The sequence below is a fragment of the Daphnia pulicaria genome, chromosome 11 (assembly GCF_021234035.1).
Source record: "Daphnia pulicaria isolate SC F1-1A chromosome 11, SC_F0-13Bv2, whole genome shotgun sequence".
NCBI lineage: Eukaryota > Metazoa > Arthropoda > Branchiopoda > Diplostraca > Daphniidae > Daphnia > Daphnia pulicaria.
Window position 1 is genome coordinate 2997441 of NC_060923.1, and position 19478 is coordinate 3016918.

Genomic DNA, 19478 nt, shown 5'->3' on the forward strand with positions numbered 1-19478 from the left:
TATACAGTAGCAACTATGTGTGTGTCTACAACAACCAGCTGTGTGTGTGTGTAAAGGCACGTCTGTAGGTGATGAAAACTACTGCCCTTGCGCTCTGAGATCGTCATCATTTGATCAATACCGAAACTTTTGCGCGGGCTGCCAGAGACGCGATATTATTGGATGAAAAGGATAAATTGAGTTCGTGATCGACCAACCGGCAGACTGAGGTACTCTGCACACAGAAACGTTCGATTCTTTTTTTTTTCCAGCAAACAAGAAACATTTTATACTTGTTTCTTTTGTATTTTCCTGTTTGGAGGAAAGAAGAAGTTGAGGTCGTAATGGAACGTCGCTGCTCTTATCGATCGTGTTGCAGCGTCCGTTAGGTCGGCCATGTTTGCTGTAAATAACAAGCCGAAAAAATTCTCGTTTCTTTTTTTAATGATGCCATCAAGATAACTATTATTCACGATAACGAAAATCTACCGCGCTGAGGCAATTAACAGCCCTCAATCCAATTTTGTTGTATGGGGGAGAAAAAATATCCGCCCTTTTCCCTAGGATCTCCCAGAATTCTTTCGATATCTCTCTTCTTACAATGTATTTTGAAGAGAAATACCGCCCCTGTAGAGGTTTTAGTGTACTCTGGAGACGTTTTGTTGGAATGATTCCGCCTCTTTGCTGTGGGGAATCTTATCGATTATTTTGTTTTTCCTGAGGGTGGTTTTTTTTTGCTCCTCTTTGGAATAACATCCGCAGTAGTTGTGGTGTATTATGGTTTAAACTGATGGAAAGTAGCAGGGAGGGATGTGTTGCTATCCGTCGATTGTTCAAAAATGCGTCTAGCTTTAAAAAAGCGTCAGCCAACGTCTTGTAACCGCGTAAGGTCTTACGGCATAGAATCGATTCGATCAATAGTTTCTTTCCATCTCCAGCAGCAGCACACACACAGCTCGACCGTAACAATAACGATGCTGCTGCTCTCCATCCCATGTAGTACTCGGTTAAGGGAAGATAGGAGGACCCTCTTTGTTCCGGATGGCGGGCTTCCAGAGCGTCATATACACACCCCCCAAATGTGTGTAAACCTACCCCAAAAAACTGGTTATGTTGGGCAAGTTACGTGTGTTATGGAGGGAGGGTTTAGGTCGTGACGCAACACTCACATACATATCTCTCTCGACCCTCTGAATGGGCCTATAGGCTTAAAAAATATTCGGTTGTCCCACATGACCGGATTTCCTTTCAAATATTTTGATAGGCAAATTCTGATGGGAAGTGAGAAAACGCGTTGGCCTGTAAATGAATTCAATCAAACAAGATGCGGAAGGACAATGTGTGTGAGATGGCCTTATATATCGGACAATGTGTGCGCACATTGGGAAGGGTGCGCCTCCTCAACCATCTGCCACCACCGTCTAATAGAGGGTGGGGGAGATCGCGTTTCTGGGTCGTGATCCACTCGAACCGTTTTGGGTCGAATTTCTTTTTACTATACGCCGCGAGTTGTGTGTTTGTGTGTTTTTCTACGATTTTGTTTGGAATCATTTCTCAAGGGTTGAGTCGTTTTCATGTGTCAACTCATTAACAACAAAGTTCACTTTCTCGAATTCTCGAAATGCAATGAAATGTTATATAGGTGGCGGGTTTTTTGGAGGGATCAAGAAACTCTCTCTCGCGCTCTGCGCGCGTGGTCCTTTGTGTTGGGAGGCTCTTCTTTGCGCCCGAGGGCGGACCTGACTTTTCACGTGCTTCTTTTTCCCGAACGAAACAAGAAGAAAAACTCTCTATCGTTCGCTGATGGAAATACAAACCAGGAAAGAAGGGCTCACGAACAACGGATTTTTTCCTTTTTCAATAATTTTTCAACACACAGGAGGAAACTGAGCTCTGCCATTGGTTGGCACGGACACGTCACCTGAAACGCCATCAGCGCCTCTATCGGTCGTGGCCTTCCCTTCCAACACCCCATTCCCTGATCTCCGGGAAAATAATAACAACGCAATTTCTTCATGTTGCAAAATTGTTGCCATGGTCCGAAAACTTTCCGTGCCATTTATTTTTTGACAAGCCGAGTTTCTATATGGCTTTCTATTTTAGAAACGTGTCGCCAATTTTTCGGGGGAGTAACGAATTGTTAATCCTTTTCTCTTTTTTTTGCTCGGTTGGGTAGCCGGTTGCTAGATGGCCGTGAAATTAGTCAGGAATCTTTTTCTGGTGTAGAAATCTACTTGACGTATTTTGCAAAGTATACGTCGATATCGATGTTGCTCAATGAAACGGAAATGGAAAAAAAAGTACGCGATTAGCCTAATTGAATTGCCAAAGAATCGTCGGTCGATCCGGCAGTCCCTACCAGCGTAGTAACTACACACAACAAAGGCCTTGAGAAATCGATAGAAAGATGGCGCTGGCTTCGCTAGACGACACACAGAGGAGAAGGGGGGAGATCCCGTTGGTTAGAGAAAGGGAGGGGTGCGTTTGTGTCTTGTATCCGAGCGGAACGTCAACAGTCGGAGCTGGTTCGTTCTAGAGGAAGGAGCTCTCCTCGTTATTATATTTAAAAACATTTTTTAATTCTTCTCATTTTTCAACCCAAACAAAAAAATTTTCCTGTCCCATTTATTCGAAACGAAATTAGAAAACCAACGGGGACTTCCTCTGATTTTTGTTGGTTGAAATTCGAAACTTTTTTCTTTTGGGAACTCTGCACGTGCCTACGTGTGTGTGTGTGAGTGTGTGTGTGTATGTATGTATGTGTGTGTGTGAAAAATCCTGCTGAATCGGTCCTCCCAGCAGCTCCCGACTTGGCTCGTCTCTCACATCCTGTCCACAAAAACCAGCCATATTGAAGGAAAGATAAAACAACTACAAAGTGGGGCGAGAAAACCGAAAAAGAAATCGAGAGCTTTATACATGTATGCTTGATTTAGCTGCTGTACTATCGATTTGAGAAGGTTTCCTTTGTGCTAAATAAGAACAGGAAAGTTGTTGTGTGTTTTTATTGTGTGTGGAGTTTAGCCCGTCATGAGCATCGACGCGCTACTTCAAGCTGCCGAGTACCTGGAACGAAGGGAAAGAGGTAAAAATTGAAAAATCTCGGTGCAAACGTTTGTGTGTGTTAAAATGGCGAGAGTTGTTGCTGGGTTGTTGTTGGGCAGTGAACTCGAGAGAGAGAGAGAGAGAAAGACTTTGTGTCGGGTTGTTGTGTGTGTGGAAAGTTGCGTCGTGGCCACCTTGTGTGTACGTGCGGGAGGAGGTGGTGGGTGGTGACGCTCTTTGAGAGGGAGGATTCGAAAATTTGTTGTTAGTAAATCCATAATTTCTTTCACCGTGTGTGTATACGGTCGTCGGCCATTGTTGTGTTTCTTTCTTTCTCTACTTGTTGTGATTTTTCGTCTCTATTTTTTTGAAGGGAGAAAAAATGGCGGACAGATGGCGTCTGTGTGCCTTACATATTTTAAGCTCTAAAAATAATCACGCGCTCGGTTGTTCTTCTTTTGTTGACGCGTCCCTTTTCGACTTGCTCTTTGTGTTTATATTAAGACAAAAACTTTCGTCCGATACTTTTTAAAAAAAGAGTTGTTGTATTTTAACAGAAGCTGAGCATGGCTACGCTTCGTCGTTGCCCATGCCCATTGAAGATTACGGGAGTAGCCCGACACCGTCCGGTTCTTCTTCGTCTTCCGCGACGACTTCTTCTACGACTCGACCCATCAAAATCAAGAAAAATCAAGGAAGCCGGTCAGTTATTTTATTATTTTGATTGTAACACAACCGGTTTTTATAAAATTTTCTTTTTCTCAATTTCAAATTCCGTGGGGCTGCAAACAACAGGTCGACACACAACGAGTTGGAGAAGAACAGGTGAGTTTTTAGGTGGTAGTAGAAGAAAGAAAGAAAAGAAAAAGGGCGGCAGCAACAAGCCCACCCCCTCTTCTTCTTTTCGAATCACGTGACTTTGTGACGTCAGCCAATCGGTGACGTAGAGCGGGAAACCTTTCTCTCTTTCCCTTGTACTTCTTCTTCTTTTTTTTAGATTTATCCCGGCCATTATTTTTGTTTTGTTTCTTTTTGGGTCGTTGCCCACTCACATTATTTTTTTTTCCCGACATTATTATTCATATCAGTCACGTGTGTATGCGAATGCTCTTTTACCTTATTACGCGTGTTGCGTGACCCGTGTGTCACACGCTTTGTTCTCTATCCCCCCGTGTGTGTGTGTTAGAAGAAACGTCAGTCGAATGATAAAATAATAATAATTTAGCCTCCATATTCCGGTTGAATCATCAGTGTCAGATAACCGGCTCAGTATTTATTTCCATATATGGGGATGACGAAGAAAAAACCCTTAAGGATCTTTATCAGTGACGTCGTTTCCCGTCTGCTGCGCAACTTTGTTTATACACTCGTAGAAAGAAGAAATGTTTTATTTTTCAGGTCATCGTCATTTTAACAGAGGCCATTACACCCACCATATAGTCGAAAGTATTTTATATTTTTCTTCAAGGTCGGTTTATTAACACGTTTCACACACACACATATTTCGTGGGGATTATTCAAGCCTAAAGTGATTAGTTTATTTGGTTATCGTTAGATGGGTTCCAGTATTGTTGTGGGGTCGTTTTTTCGTTCTTTGCCCGTCTGCGTCTATTCGAGATTGTAAAAACAGCTGGAAAATTCGAAAACGATTAAAGTTCATTTAACCGAGATAGAAATACAAATTAAAACAACAATGTAGTGGTCGCTTTAGCCAATGCCAGGCCGGAAAAAAACGATAAGACATTGTCTCACAAATAAAAATTTATTTTAGAAAATGTTTTTTGAAACTAGTAAAAAAATTGTTTTAAAAGAAAAAAAGTCCAACCACAATAGAAAAGAGAGTCAAGGACGTGCGCACTTCCATCGGCCTATACTACCCACAACAACAACAGGAGAAGGATGTTGGCCCTTTTATGTGTGTGTTGCGCTTGTTGTTGCCTTTAGGGTCCCCTCCGTGTGTTAAAAAGTCAACAAGAGTAATAGCCACCAATCCTCTGGGCAGCAACAGCCAAAAAGTCGTCCCCTTTTTCTTCCTTGGAGCTGTTGGGTGCTGGCCCAGGAATTTTGTTTAGAATCAACCGACCGTGAGGGCTTTTGCCAGATGCGCTTTTTTGTTGTACAACAACATCGTAGTAAAAATGGTTACGTTCATCTTTTATGAAAATCCCCTATTTAAAAAGATTCTTCTTTTTTTCATGAAAGAAGAAACCGAGTTGCCTTGGCAACGCCACCACTCTTGACCTGATTTCTACTGTTTTGTTTGTTATTGGCTAAAGAAAAACACGACGCGTGTCCCGCAGAATATAATATCCACATGTTCTTTTCATATTTCTGTCCTATAGGCAGCAGCTCATAGTGGTGGTGGTTTTTAGAATTCCCGTTTCGTTCGTGATGTGTGTGTGAAGGCCCCCCCCCCACCTTTTTTTGTCCCGAATATCTCGAGCCAAAAATAGTGGGTGGAGTCCCGTTGCCACGCCACTGCTCAATCCGCACACGTCACTCGTCCTACTAGTATTAGGATAGGCTTACATTTTGCCTTGACCAAATTCTTTCGCTGGACCACTCGTTTGTAAACTCCTGGTCCGCTTTGGAAAGGCCGCACACACACACACAATCTTACCATGTGCGATATTATAGCGCCTTTCCAATGCGAACAAGCAACCCGCACTTTCTGTCCTACATGTGTGTGTCTGTAATGCGTAACAATCGATCGACAAGTGTTAACCATTTTTGTTGTTTTCTGTTTAATGCAGGCGAGCTCAGCTGAGAACTTGTTTGGAGAAACTGAAAGATTTGGTCCCATTAGGACCCGAATCGGCCCGCCATACCACGTTGGGACTGTTGACACGCGCCAAACATTTCATCAAGGTATTTCTTTTTTAATAGTTTATCCGATGATTTTCACGTTTTTCCCGCAAACTAGGCCGACAGAAATGATGTTACAACGCACTCGGGTTTTTTGAAAGCGTTTGTAAATATACTCGTGATCGATGGGTGGTCACACAACACCCTCATTTCTCATCACTCCCCCCATGCACACTCTTTGCATGGGTAAAGTTTCCCCGTGCTTTTTAGCCCCTCAGGGTCCCTTTTGGGGAAATCTGTCATGGCGGGCATGGAAATCAATAATAACAGCGACTTTGTCCGCTCTGCCGATGGGGAAAAATTCCACTCAAACTTGTCTCTCCCCTCTTTGTGTATACTCGCCACCAACTCCATCTGTCTTCCGTTTCCTAGAAGAAACACTTTTGCGCTGGACAGAATGAATGAATAAGTAATTTGCCAGAATATTTAATTTGATTTGTGCCATTTTTGGGTTGTTGTAGACGCTGGAAGAGCGAGACCGACGTCACCTGCAGCACAAGGAGCAGCTGAATCGGGAGCAACGTTTCCTGCGGCGGAAGATGGAGCAGCTGTCGCAGCAATTTGAACAGTTGTCTTCTTCCAGCCCTGCAAATTCGGCTGGCAATAACATGAATAAACGGAGGGGCAATTCGCTATCCGAGTGCTCCATTTCGACCACCATTTCATCGGCTTCGTCACTGACCTCATCCGTCTCCTCCGAAACCGGTATTGCTGCCTACTACGGTGATTACCAAACAAGTTTAATTGTTTTTTTGTTTTATTTCAATTTTTTAAAAGAAATGTTAATATTTTTTAAACGGAATTTTGGTGTTCTAAAAATAGATTTTTTTGTATGTCTTTTATAGATGAAGTTGACGTGATTGGTTATGGCAGTCACGGCAGTGATCTGGACGATCAATTGAGCGTTCAATCGGCTTCTAGCGATTCGGGCATCGGACTGGGAAACGTGGCCAGTATCGGCCACTTTCCCCATCTCTCCATCACCGACAGCGTTTGAATGGCGAGGAACCCATAAAAATAACAAAAGCGTAACTAAGAAAACAGCAAAACATATATTTTCATCTCCTTCTTTTCTCTCTCTCTCTCTCTTGTAAGCCACATATAGCTAACGTCCACCACCTCCAGCACTGAAATAACTGCCATTTCTTTTATATCAAATTAGGAGAGAGAAGAAGAAAAAAAATCAGGTTTAGGATCGAGTTTTGTTGTTGGCCTCTATACGCAGGAAGAAAAAAAAAAACACCGAAAAATCCGACAGGTTAAAAAACCCAACACAAAACGGCCGTGTCGATTTTTTCACTTTTTTGAAATTTTTATTTTGAAAACTATTTTTTCCCTTATCATATATTTTTTTTTTCTTGAGATTCTTTTGGGCTGACTGGTGAAAGACAGGAAATGGATGATGTCCTATTGACAAGACGGAAATGCTTGTTTTTGTGGACTTTGGTTTGTTTGGGGGGTTGGTTCTTTTTTTTAATATTTTGGGTGAGTGGGCTTTTTTTTAGGGCAACCACGCCATCAAAAAATTAAAAGCAGGTCTGTCATTTGATTGCGTGAATTAAAAATAGGAAACGAAAAAAAAAAGAGAAAGGGTGAAATTAAGAAATATTTTCCTCGAACCGGAAAATGCACGTAAATTTTATTTTTATTATTATTTTTTTTGTGCGTGGGGGAGGACTGCGAAACCTTAAAAATCGAGCACGAGTTGTAGCGATCTCGCTGTATAATAATCCTGAACAGTATTTTTTTTATTATTATTAATTTTTTCCCCCTTTAAAGAAAAATAATAATTTTTTTCGTATGAAATTAAATTGTTCAGGGCAGCCACAGCATTTTACAAATTAGATTGTTTATATATTTTTTAAGGTATTTTCTAGTATCGTTACCAAGTACAAGTCAGTACCAACACACAAGTCGCTCCCCCTCCCACGTTTTTTTGTAATTAACATTATATTTCAAAGCAAAAATCCCACCTAAAGTTTGTCAACAATTTTCGTTTCTATTTACCCCCTTTTCTTTTGTTGGGAATTGTGTGGTTTCCTTTCCCCGTCCTCCATATCCCCCTTCCCCGAAACGTCCATCTTTTTCCAATTGTTGGGGTGGGTCATTTGGGACTACATAATTATTCAATAATTTTTTTTTTTCTAAATCAACAAAATTTAATGAGGTTGATGCAAACCCGTGATGTGCGAACCTGGTGAGCAGACAATATTTTTTTAATTATTATTTTTTTTCCCCAATTCGATCAGAAACCCCTGAAAAAAATTAATATTATTTTCTTTACAAAGGTACTGGGAACTTAAGTAAAACAAAAAGACGATGAAATTAGATGTATTGTTGAGAGAAATTCTTCCAAGTTAGAGAGAGGTGTGTCCTGTTAATACCCCTCGTCGACAAAAGAAAAATGTTCCAGATCTTTAAATGAATTAATCTGTTTTAATTTTTCTCTCTCTCTCTCCCCTAATTTTTCAAGCAATTGAAATTCACGAGAGGGAAAACGTAACCAATGGACAAAGCCAGTGAATAAGTTGAGCCGCTAATATTCATGCAGAGAAAAAAAAGACAAAATTAGAAGTAGAGAAAAAAACGAATATTTGAAAAATCCCGCAGTATCGGGAGCAAAAATCCTTCAAAAAAAATCCGTAATCAAGGTCCTAACCTTGTTGAATGTGTACAGAGTGCGTATTTGGAGAAATGATCGTTAATTAAAAAAATAATAATTCCCCCCCCCCTCTTATTTTTGTTTTGTTGTCAATGCGCTCGAGACCCAGGCGGATAAAGAAGGAAGAGAGATGGGAAACTAAAATTGAGTTAATAGCATCAAGTACATTATCAAAACTGTATTCGATTTCTTATTAGGCCATTTTAGAAAGAAGACTATATAATCCCTCCTCTTGTCGTTCACACACTTCCTTTCTCTTCCTCCACACTTGTTTATATAATTCTGCAAAGGAAAAATTAACTTTTATTCGACTATTTACCACTTGGAAAAACCAACAAAAGAGACAAAAAAAAAATAAGAGAAAATTCCTCCGTTCAAACTTTCATCTTTTTGTGGCTTTTCCCCTTTCTCTCTCACCTTTTTCATTCGATCAACATCTTTTCACCCCGCAGCAATAGCTCGATGATGTACATTGAATTTTGTTTATTTTGTTTATTATCATCAGTTTGCGTTGAAAATTCATTTGATCAAATTACAAAAAAGAAAAAAAGAGAGAGACTGGAATTTAAAAAGAGAAGAATTTTCGGCGATTATTGATGCAAAACAACACACACACACAAAAACAAAACATCCATTGTTGTGATTGGGAATTAATAATAACAAGAGATAAAACTTTAAAAAAAAATAAAATAAAATGTCGTGATGTCGTCGTGTATGATGGAAGTAAATTGTCTGTTTCGGGCTGTGAGCCTTGTCTGTGTATGTGAGTTTGTGTGTGTATATCAATATGGGAGGGAGATAGATCAAGGATGGGGGGAACAAATCAATTTAATTTAATATATTTTTCATTGCGTGTTTTTTTTTTTTTTTCAAATGGAGAAAATAATAAAGTCGTCTCGTCACAGTACTCATCTCAAAACAAAACAAAAAATTGTGAAAACCTTTTGTTGGAGGTTAATGTTCACCTTTTTTTAAAAAATCTCTGCCTCTCTTAATTTAATCCATGCATTAAGTTCAAAATTTACCAACAAAAGATAATAATAATTAAACTAATAATAATAATGGATATACGTGTAAAATTCCTTGAAATTTCTTTATTATGTGTGTGTGTGTGTGTGTAATCATCCCCCTCCCATCATAATTGAATTTTTTTTCTGTTTTTGTTTCCTTTTTTTTAAATCTCTCAATACATTTATTGTCCCATGTTGCACCATTCATCTTTTCTGATTCATTTATTTTGATTTGATTTATTTTTAAATAGGTGCCTCTAAATGAATAGGGTCGCGCTTTCACTCACGAGGAGACTCTCACGTGATTCGCGTGGTTCCTCTTATATTTTAGTGAGTCTAGTCACAGAATTTAGGCAAATGCAATAGAATTTCGAAGAAAAGCAGATTTCTCTTTTGAACTCCTCTAGCCATTTATCCACGTCGATCTCTACATGGTGACTGCAAAATTATCGTTTTTATATTTCACTTATCTATTCCAGACACATAAAACGGAGATGTGTGAAGATTGATGGAAATGATATGCAAAGAGAAAAATCAAGTCTGCATTTCATCTAGAAAATTAGAGTAAAATTCATTTTTTTTAAATGATTTGCCATTTGCCCATTTTATATTCGTGAAAGAGGAAAAGAAAAATAATTTTTCCGGGTCACGATTCCTTTCACCGTTTAAACCAGACCAGCTAATTAATGACTCGACTGAAAATGTTTTGTTATTATTATTCTCTTTCACGTCGCTTCGAGAGTTCGAGTTTCAAAACTTATAAATAAAGAAAGACAAATTTGTGTTCCTATTAATTTCTGTAAAAGTGACGTGTTTTCTTTTTTAGAGTTGCCAAAACATTTAGAAATTACGTCATGAAGAAAATTGTCGATAAAATATTGAATTTCAGCTCAGATTTCAATTTTCTTTTTGCGAATATTCTGAGATAATTGATGCGATTTTTGTGGGTTAAAATTGCTCGGATTTATTTTATTTTCATGTGTGATTGACTAGTAGCGCCTCTAGCGAGAGTGAACGTCAATATGTGGGTGAACGACCGCGCTTATAGCAGGTTATTAAAAGATAGTTAAACTTAATTAGGTTAAGGTTAACTCATTTCACAACAATGAAATTTAATCAATAAATTTTTTTTTAAATAGTATGCCAATACCATTAAATAAATCTTCTCAATTCTAATTCCCAAACATACTACTCACTGGGTAACGTAAACTTTGAGTGAATATACTGGAATTTGATTCATTTGACCGTCCGTTCCTCAAGAAAATTTCGAAAAAATTCTGCAAACGGCCATGGGATTTCAAGGTTTTTGTTATGAAGGTTTTTGTATGTTTAAGTTGATTCTAAAATTCCAGTTCAGTTATTTGGTTGAAAAATTCAACAGATATTTAGGAAGTGGCGTGTTTTCACGATCGAGCCATGTGTTTGCCCTAGGCCAGGGTTAGGTAAGGGTGAGCAAATTCCTGATGTAGTAACATTCGAGCTTCCCTTTCCTTTGTCATTTCAGTGTCGCACGTGATATCTACCTGTGACATTGTGTGTAAATTTAGTGGCCGATCGTCAAGGACATCATCGTTCGTCGTTAATTTCCGTCTGGATTTTGTCCTTTTTGTTTATTGAAATTTCATGGACTGTCAGATTTTCTTAATCCACGAGACACGACGAACCTCTTAATTATGAGTCGGTTTTGTTAAGAAAACAGTTGCCAAAAACAATTTTAAGTGGGTAAACCTTCCATATTGATTCAAGCGAAGGTCTGTGTTCTAGTCCTTAATTTTTGTGATATTGTTTTTGACGTTTAATCATTGTATATTCCTTGCACTCGTCTGGTTCGTTTGTTAGCATTTAATGATATGGTCTGCCTTATAAATTTTGCTTCTTTCGATTCAGGTGAATGGTTGACTGCTGTGTAGCCTATTCGTCGTTAGCATGCTTATTGCCGTGTTGCAAGTCTTTTTGAAAAAACTGATATTCACGTGAATGATGTTTATTAGTTGTTTGAAAAGGCTTGACATTGTTTAACCGATCCTCGCTACTACCCGTGATGCAACCTTACCTTGGGCTTTATATTAGCAAATGCTTCATTTGATAATGTATGTCTTCGTTCAACTTGTTTCGTATTATACAATCGACGTTTTATGAGTCGATTGAAGGGCTTCGTGACAACAGGATTGAAAGATCGCGTGCAACGTTAAAGACCTTGTATAATCTGCTGATTGGGAGATGATTGTGTGGTTCAAATTTGAAAAGCATGATTAAGATTCATTGTAGAATTTTAAAGATGTGTGTTGTTTCAGCTGCACATATTTTCAAAAGGTGCTATTACTGTATCTTGTAATTAGGAATGTATGTACTCTGGAGAAATTCATTTGTGACATCATTGTGTGTGTTGGTTTTTTGCTGTCTTCATTACAGAACGATCCACTTAACATAATTCGGGAATCGTCGTGTTTGGGACAGCATCTGGATCCATCCGCCCTGCAGTATATCTCCCAAAAACCGTGAAGGTGTTCTTAAAATTACAGTCTGTTTGCTGACACATTTGTTTAGAATAGAATGTTCGGATTTTCTGCGATCCTTTCTCGTTAATTATTTCAATTTATTAAAAGTAAACCTGATTAATTGTTATGAAATTCTATCATTTTCGAACACATGTAATAATACACATTTCAATTATTTCCTACTGGATTGTAGCCCCTATCACTTGGATAAGTGTCGTCTCGTGTCGTCTAAGGTAATAAACGAAGATTAACCTCACACTAAAATAATAAAATATTGATAAAAATGTTGCACGATAAATTGACGGAGAATAATAAGAAAAAAGTTAAAATGACCGCCAGATGTAGAAGAAATTTCATTTGACTTTTAGCCGGTCAAAGAATTTCAATTACTTTCGTGTAGCCTACGCGTAATTGGAAACCTTACGATAATTAAGACAAATACCGGTTTTTAATGCATTTTTTATCAACAATAGCCGAAAGGGCCTTCACACATCTTTTAACATCACCTTCAACGAGTATCAACGAGTAAACAGTTATGTTTCTAAGGAGAGTCGAACACAAGCACCAACTAAAAAGTTGTTCTATGGCAGTCGACGGTGACTTAACCTACTCAACGCTGACTCAACCACCCGACTCTATGATATAATTTAAAAAGGCAAATTTTGTTGGTTTAAGGATACGATTGACAGCTCCAGAAACTAGTTTGTCTATGTTATAAAAAGCTGAAATACAAACACAGCAATATTCATTATTTCTCTTGATTTAAACAAATAATGATTTTTGGCAACCATCCCGGTTTCAGGGTAAACGTAAGCCGATTTTCAGACATTTTAGGGCGGAGCCTGTCAGAAGTTGTGAAGTGGAAACTGGAAACAGAGCCATCTAGGCTCTCAAAAGTAGCTGAGCGTAGTAGCTGACACACACACTAGAGGCGCTCATTCCAGTTTCCAAATCGGATTACGTTTACCCTGAAACCGGGATGGGGAAGCCAACACAGCCGTGAAGCGACCAGGAGTCTATAGCTCTGCTGGTGTCTCCTCAAATCGAATTTTTAAAGTTTTTTTTTTTGCGATCTAATTGTGATTAGTTTAAAGTTTACTTCTTAAAGTTGATTGTGTTCTCACAGTTGATTTTGGGCTTTACCTTGACTGGATGTTGGTTAGAATGTAAATTGATTTATGTTTTTAAGGGCTCTGCTGCCGGAATTGCCCAACTGTGACATCCTAACCGTTTAGTTATGTCTGAATGGAAGTGTCAACAATTGTGTTCGTGATTGTCCTTGCCACATACGAAAAAATTTGATTTATTGTTTAAAAATGTAGGTTAGTAGCAATGGGGATGGCGTCGCCGAACCTGCTTCCGCCGAGCCTTCCACTTTCCACCATTACATTCCAATGTACCTTCCGCTGAATCGTCTTCCACCAAGGTATGCAACATATTTATATATATATCTCACTTACAAGTCACATTGTTTTTCTAATTCGATTTTCATTTTGTTCAATATAGGGGAAGCCGGAGATATAGGACCGGTCGAAATAGGCCCCGATGAAATAGGCCCGGCAAATAGGACCGGACGAAATAGGACCCTACGAAATAGGCCCACTTTTAAAATATTTTTAAAGCGGTCCTATTTCTCCGTCAAAGTGGGCCTATTTCTCCCAATTATTTCTAAGTTCCATAAGGTACTCTGAAATATTTTCAAAAAAATTTTACCGACTCTGCATGAGCGAGAAGGCGGAATATTCAACGACGGATCCGCCACCGCTTATATTCATTGCCGTAGCTCAAACCACGATGAGTGAATTCACACATTGCCGTTTCGTTTTTCACATGTTAGGTAGCTGATTTCCGTCTTTATTTTTTTATGAACGTATTCCCCTTGATCTTAACTGTAAAATTCATTTTTTACAAACGTCGTTTTCACTTATTAACTATCGCTAATTAAAAAAAATGAACAAATTTTCGTGTTTTCTTCGCCATTTATTTGTTCCGTAGCTCGATCCCCCCTTCAGCGGCTCAGCCTTGAACGCGTCTCTCCCCTTCAGCGGCTCAGCCTTGAACGCGTCTCCCCCCTCTACCTATGCCAGTACTCAGGTGAAGTAGGAAATGAACATGTTTGATGAAATAAATTATTTCAAACATATCCATAACAATTTCATGTTTTTTAAAGCAACAAACGCATATCACTTTTAAGTTTATTGTTTTATGGGGCTGACGCGAGGTGCTGCTCAAGCCGGCCAGAAGTGTGGTCGAGCGGGAGAGGCTGCACGCACTCATGGGAGAGGGGTGAGTGAAGGGGGGTTTACCTGGGCCATACCATACACGCCCATGTTTTCCCTTCTCTGTGTATGTTAACGGGTAGTCTAGTGGTTAGCAACTCGGGCTATGAATCTCAAACGCCGGTGTTCGAATCTCGGCCATGTCGATAAAGAATTTTGTTTACAAAATATTTTAGAAAAATTAATAGCTCAACAGCATAAAGCGGTGTGGAACTATCCTGGCGAAATTGATCGTTTTTTGTTTTTTTAATTGATGATATATACATTAATTGATTTAATATACAGCACGAAAAGGAAATTTCTATTATAGTTGAATACCAAATGCGGTTTTGAAGACTTCCATCTATCGGTGATAGTAGCGTCACTAGCGTGGTTCAATAGCGTCATGAAGATGGCGTCATCTGCTCATCGTCAACTTCAGCGTTTAATTTACAAATAAGAAATAGAAATCTTATAAAAAAATTAAAATAGCTTCAACATGTGTACATTTTATTTTTAATCATTTTAAAATTTGAATTGCAATTTTCGTTACATTTGATCTGTAAGAATTCGATTCTGAATCATTTTCATTTCAAATCGATTCACACACATAGCAGACGCTAACACATCAAGCGTCATCAATAGCGTGGTCTGTGGTGCAATGCTATCGCTGGAGTAAGGCGTTTACCTTCAATTCGGGTATGTTAGAGAACTCTTATCATGTTATTTTCAATCTTTAGTTTCTAATATTGTAATTATCAACTTGTGTGGATAGGTAGCGTCATGATTGGCCTACCCTGATGGCGTCATGATCGCTGCTGATTGCCTTTCAAATAGGTTTTCAGCATTCTGCTTACACCTTTGGCATAGAGTCACATATTTCACAATCCAACATCAATTGGTACCAACAGCAGCCCTTCTCTCCATCATCCAGAAGGGTCTGAGATCAGTGTTGGAGATGTGTGTGACAATTTTAATATGATGAAATTTATCTACCACCAAATTTTTACTCTTTTATGTTTTTGTTTTCCAGGATGGTTCGGAACAACCCATGGAAAGCTTATCACTCATTGATGCTGTGATGCCTGATGTTGTTGCAAGTCGTTAACAGCAAACACAGAACAATCAGAAACAAAAGTGGTAAGACAGAACCACCAAATTCCAATGGAGATGAACCCATGCATTCCTATCGTAAGATAGTCAATACTTTTTTTTATCCCCTGAACTGCTTACTTATTTTCCCTTCAACTATTTAATGAAGGCTGGGAAGAGGAAACAGGAGTAGAGATACCTGCCAGCAAATCTACTGTACTTCGTGGCCATGAATCTGAAGTTTTCATCTGTCTGCGCTTGAACCCAACAACATTCAGAAGGGTGGAACTGAAGTTCCGAGCAACAAAGATGTCACCTCACTTGACTGGTATGTTTTTTCTTATAACTAAAGCGCCAAATAGTTAGCTGTGTAATAACAGAATTCTTTTTTTTTTTAGTGTGATGGAATGTGCATTTTCATCCGATGGCAAATACCTAGCATCTGGTAGCTTTGACTAATGTGTACACAGCTGGTCTACTCAGGTATTTAATAGTTTCCAAGTTTAAAACAAAAACAAACTACATCTTCATTCAACTATTCTTAGTCTGGGCAATTGTTACACAGCTACAAAGGAACTGGAGGCATTTTTGAAGTTTGCTGGAATTCTCGGGGCGATAAAGTTGGAGCAAGTGCTTTTGACGGAAGTGTAAGTTTGGTTTTACTATTTCATTCGATTTGTTTTAATTTTATTTCATTTCAAGGTATTTGCTGGGATAACTGAAGAGAAGTTTTAAAGAAAGACGGAAACAATTGACAAGGCAAAAGATTGGGAACCTGAATGCTATTCAGGTAACCAGTGCCAATACATTTTATACATCAATAAAAATAAGATAATGTTTTAAAAATCAGTTGAATGTTAAGTTTACATTTCATCATCGCTCACAAATGACATGTCATAATTATCTATGTTTTCATCATTCAGGTTTAAAGGATGGTCAGTGACTACAGTTGGGAATGAGGTTTTCAGTTCTAACACTATTTCCTCCAGTAGTTCCACGGTTGATAACTAATAATAATTATAGATTGATATGGTTATTTAACAATTATTTGAATCATTTCAGTTATTACCTCATTATCCTGGTACCGTGTCCATAAAGCAAAAAGGATGGAGTTCTTCAACTGTGTCTCCTTCTTCCTATGGGCCTTGATTTTCTCGTGTGAGAGAAGCTTCTGTGATAGCTTTACGTCTTCCAACCAAATCTTTCCAAGGACATACGGTAACAATATTCGAATTTCTTTTGCGAATTTGTGAATGATTAAAAGAGAAATATTTTTGTTTTTTCTCTAGAATGAAGTAAACGCTATCAAGTGGGATCCTTAGGGTAATTTTTTGGCTTCCTGTTCTGACGATATGACGCTCAAGATAAAGTGCAAGTTCATTCTTGTCAAAATACTATCAAATCAAATGTCTCCGATCCTTTTCCTAGATGTGGTCCATGAAACAAGACACTTGTGTTCATGATTCGCAAGCAAACAATAAGGAAATTTACACCAAAAAATGTAGTCCTACCGGCCTTGGAACAAAAAACCCAAACATGAATCTGATTTTTTCTAGCGCTTCGTTTGACTCGACCGTTCGATTGTGGGACGTTGAGCTGGTATATATTCTGTTTTGACGTTGATAAAAAAATTTTGATTTGATTTGTCAATAAAAATAAGATAATGTTTTAAAAATCAGTTTATTTTTTGCGTTTTATTTTTTGAATTTCCCCCAATCATGATTTTTAGGTGGTCTGATGTTTTATGGTATTATTAAACTGTATACTCAATAAACAGGATAGTAATTTAAAATCAGTGATTGTAAGTCTGAATAACCTCGATATTCATCTGATGTCTTTCTCTCTCTTTGATGGTACCTTCAGAAGAGTCACAATCCGAGAGCCAGAATCCAATAAATCAGTTGTTGGGTTCAGGCGCAGATGAAAACTTCAGATTCATGGCCACGAAGTACAGTAGATTTGCTGGCAGGTATCTCTACTCCTGTTTCCTCTTCCCAGCCTTCATTAAATAGTTGAAGGGAAAATAAGTAAGCAGTTCAGGGGATAAAAAAAAGTATTGACTATCTTACGATAGGAATGCATGGGTTCATCTCCATTGGAATTTGGTGGTTCTGTCTTACCACTTTTGTTTCTGATTGTTCTGTGTTTGCTGTTAACGACTTGCAACAACATCAGGCATCACAGCATCAATGAGTGATAAGCTTTCCATGGGTTGTTCCGAACCATCCTGGAAAACAAAAACATAAAAGAGTAAAAATTTGGTGGTAGATAAATTTCATCATATTAAAATTGTCACACACATCTCCAACACTGATCTCAGACCCTTCTGGATGATGGAGAGAAGGGCTGCTGTTGGTACCAATTGATGTTGGATTGTGAAATATGTGACTCTATGCCAAAGGTGTAAGCAGAATGCTGAAAACCTATTTGAAAGGCAATCAGCAGCGATCATGACGCCATCAGGGTAGGCCAATCATGACGCTACCTATCCACACAAGTTGATAATTACAATATTAGAAACTAAAGATTGAAAATAACATGATAAGAGTTCTCTAACATACCCGAATTGAAGGTAAACGCCTTACTCCAGCGATAGCATTGCACCACAGACCACGCTATTGATGACGCTTGATGTGTTAGCGTCTGCTATGTGTGTGAATCGATTTGAAATGAAAATGATTCAGAATCGAATTCTTACAGATCAAATGTAACGAAAATTGCAATTCAAATTTTAAAATGATTAAAAATAAAATGTACACATGTTGAAGCTATTTTAATTTTTTTATAAGATTTCTATTTCTTATTTGTAAATTAAACGCTGAAGTTGACGATGAGCAGATGACGCCATCTTCATGACGCTATTGAACCACGCTAGTGACGCTACTATCACCGATAGATGGAAGTCTTCAAAACCGCATTTGGTATTCAACTATAATAGAAATTTCCTTTTCGTGCTGTATATTAAATCAATTAATGTATATATCATCAATTAAAAAAACAAAAAACGATCAATTTCGCCAGGATAGTTCCACACCGCTTTATGCTGTTGAGCTATTAATTTTTCTAAAATATTTTGTAAACAAAATTCTTTATCGACATGGCCGAGATTCGAACACCGGCGTTTGAGATTCATAGCCCGAGTTGCTAACCACTAGACTACCCGTTAACATACACAGAGAAGGGAAAACATGGGCGTGTATGGTATGGCCCAGGTAAACCCCCCTTCACTCACCCCTCTCCCATGAGTGCGTGCAGCCTCTCCCGCTCGACCACACTTCTGGCCGGCTTGAGCAGCACCTCGCGTCAGCCCCATAAAACAATAAACTTAAAAGTGATATGCGTTTGTTGCTTTAAAAAACATGAAATTGTTATGGATATGTTTGAAATAATTTATTTCATCAAACATGTTCATTTCCTACTTCACCTGAGTACTGGCATAGGTAGAGGGGGGAGACGCGTTCAAGGCTGAGCCGCTGAAGGGGAGAGACGCGTTCAAGGCTGAGCCGCTGAAGGGGGGATCGAGCTACGGAACAAATAAATGGCGAAGAAAACACGAAAATTTGTTCATTTTTTTTAATTAGCGATAGTTAATAAGTGAAAACGACGTTTGTAAAAAATGAATTTTACAGTTAAGATCAAGGGGAATACGTTCATAAAAAAATAAAGACGGAAATCAGCTACCTAACATGTGAAAAACGAAACGGCAATGTGTGAATTCACTCATCGTGGTTTGAGCTACGGCAATGAATATAAGCGGTGGCGGATCCGTCGTTGAATATTCCGCCTTCTCGCTCATGCAGAGTCGGTAAAATTTTTTTGAAAATATTTCAGAGTACCTTATGGAACTTAGAAATAATTGGGAGAAATAGGCCCACTTTGACGGAGAAATAGGACCGCTTTAAAAATATTTTAAAAGTGGGCCTATTTCGTAGGGTCCTATTTCGTCCGGTCCTATTTGCCGGGCCTATTTCGTCGGGGCCTATTTCGACCGGTCCTATATCTCCGCCAATCAATATAGGCAAATGGCGATGATTGTGAGTCTCCAAAAGTACGCAGAAAGCTTCCAGCC

General features: G+C 38.7%; 1 protein-coding gene and 3 long non-coding RNA genes across 8 annotated transcripts; 2 read left to right on the top strand and 2 right to left on the bottom strand.

Annotated features, from left to right (window-relative positions):
- The first annotated feature begins 121 nt into the window (after positions 1-121).
- Positions 122-12235, top strand: LOC124315558 (max dimerization protein 1-like). 5 transcript variants are annotated; one of them, XR_006911506.1, is made up of 7 exons: positions 502-3064; positions 3582-3726; positions 3820-3849; positions 5778-5892; positions 6351-6612; positions 6735-7335; positions 11974-12235. XR_006911506.1 is itself a non-coding variant. In XM_046781323.1 (6 exons), the coding sequence occupies exons 2-6, from the start codon at positions 3614-3616 to the stop codon at positions 6884-6886; spliced, it is 672 nt and encodes a 223-aa protein (XP_046637279.1). In that variant the 5' UTR covers positions 122-209; positions 3582-3613; the 3' UTR covers positions 6887-9761. The 5 variants fall into 5 exon arrangements, 3 of the variants coding, with proteins under 3 accessions (XP_046637279.1, XP_046637276.1, XP_046637278.1); XR_006911507.1 differs by lacking the exon at positions 11974-12235 and having other exon boundaries at positions 6735-7147; positions 7253-9761; XM_046781323.1 differs by lacking the exons at positions 502-3064; positions 11974-12235 and adding an exon at positions 122-209 and having other exon boundaries at positions 6735-9761.
- A 2666-nt stretch (positions 12236-14901) lies between these two features.
- On the top strand, positions 14902-16614 carry LOC124315689. The gene is made up of 9 exons (XR_006911544.1): positions 14902-15016; positions 15093-15277; positions 15351-15508; positions 15579-15737; positions 15808-15892; positions 15955-16056; positions 16112-16199; positions 16333-16408; positions 16472-16614. It is a non-coding gene; the product is annotated as an uncharacterized LOC124315689 (long non-coding RNA).
- LOC124315775 lies at positions 16113-16605 on the bottom strand. Its single transcript, XR_006911662.1, has 2 exons — positions 16479-16605; positions 16113-16416 (listed from the first exon to the last, which is right to left on the bottom strand). It is a non-coding gene; the product is annotated as an uncharacterized LOC124315775 (long non-coding RNA).
- Positions 16615-16818: 204 nt separating the features above from the next.
- On the bottom strand, positions 16819-18085 carry LOC124315690. Its single transcript, XR_006911545.1, has 5 exons — positions 17971-18085; positions 17710-17894; positions 17479-17636; positions 16921-17408; positions 16819-16833 (listed from the first exon to the last, which is right to left on the bottom strand). It is a non-coding gene; the product is annotated as an uncharacterized LOC124315690 (long non-coding RNA).
- Between the last annotated feature and the right edge of the window lie 1393 nt (positions 18086-19478).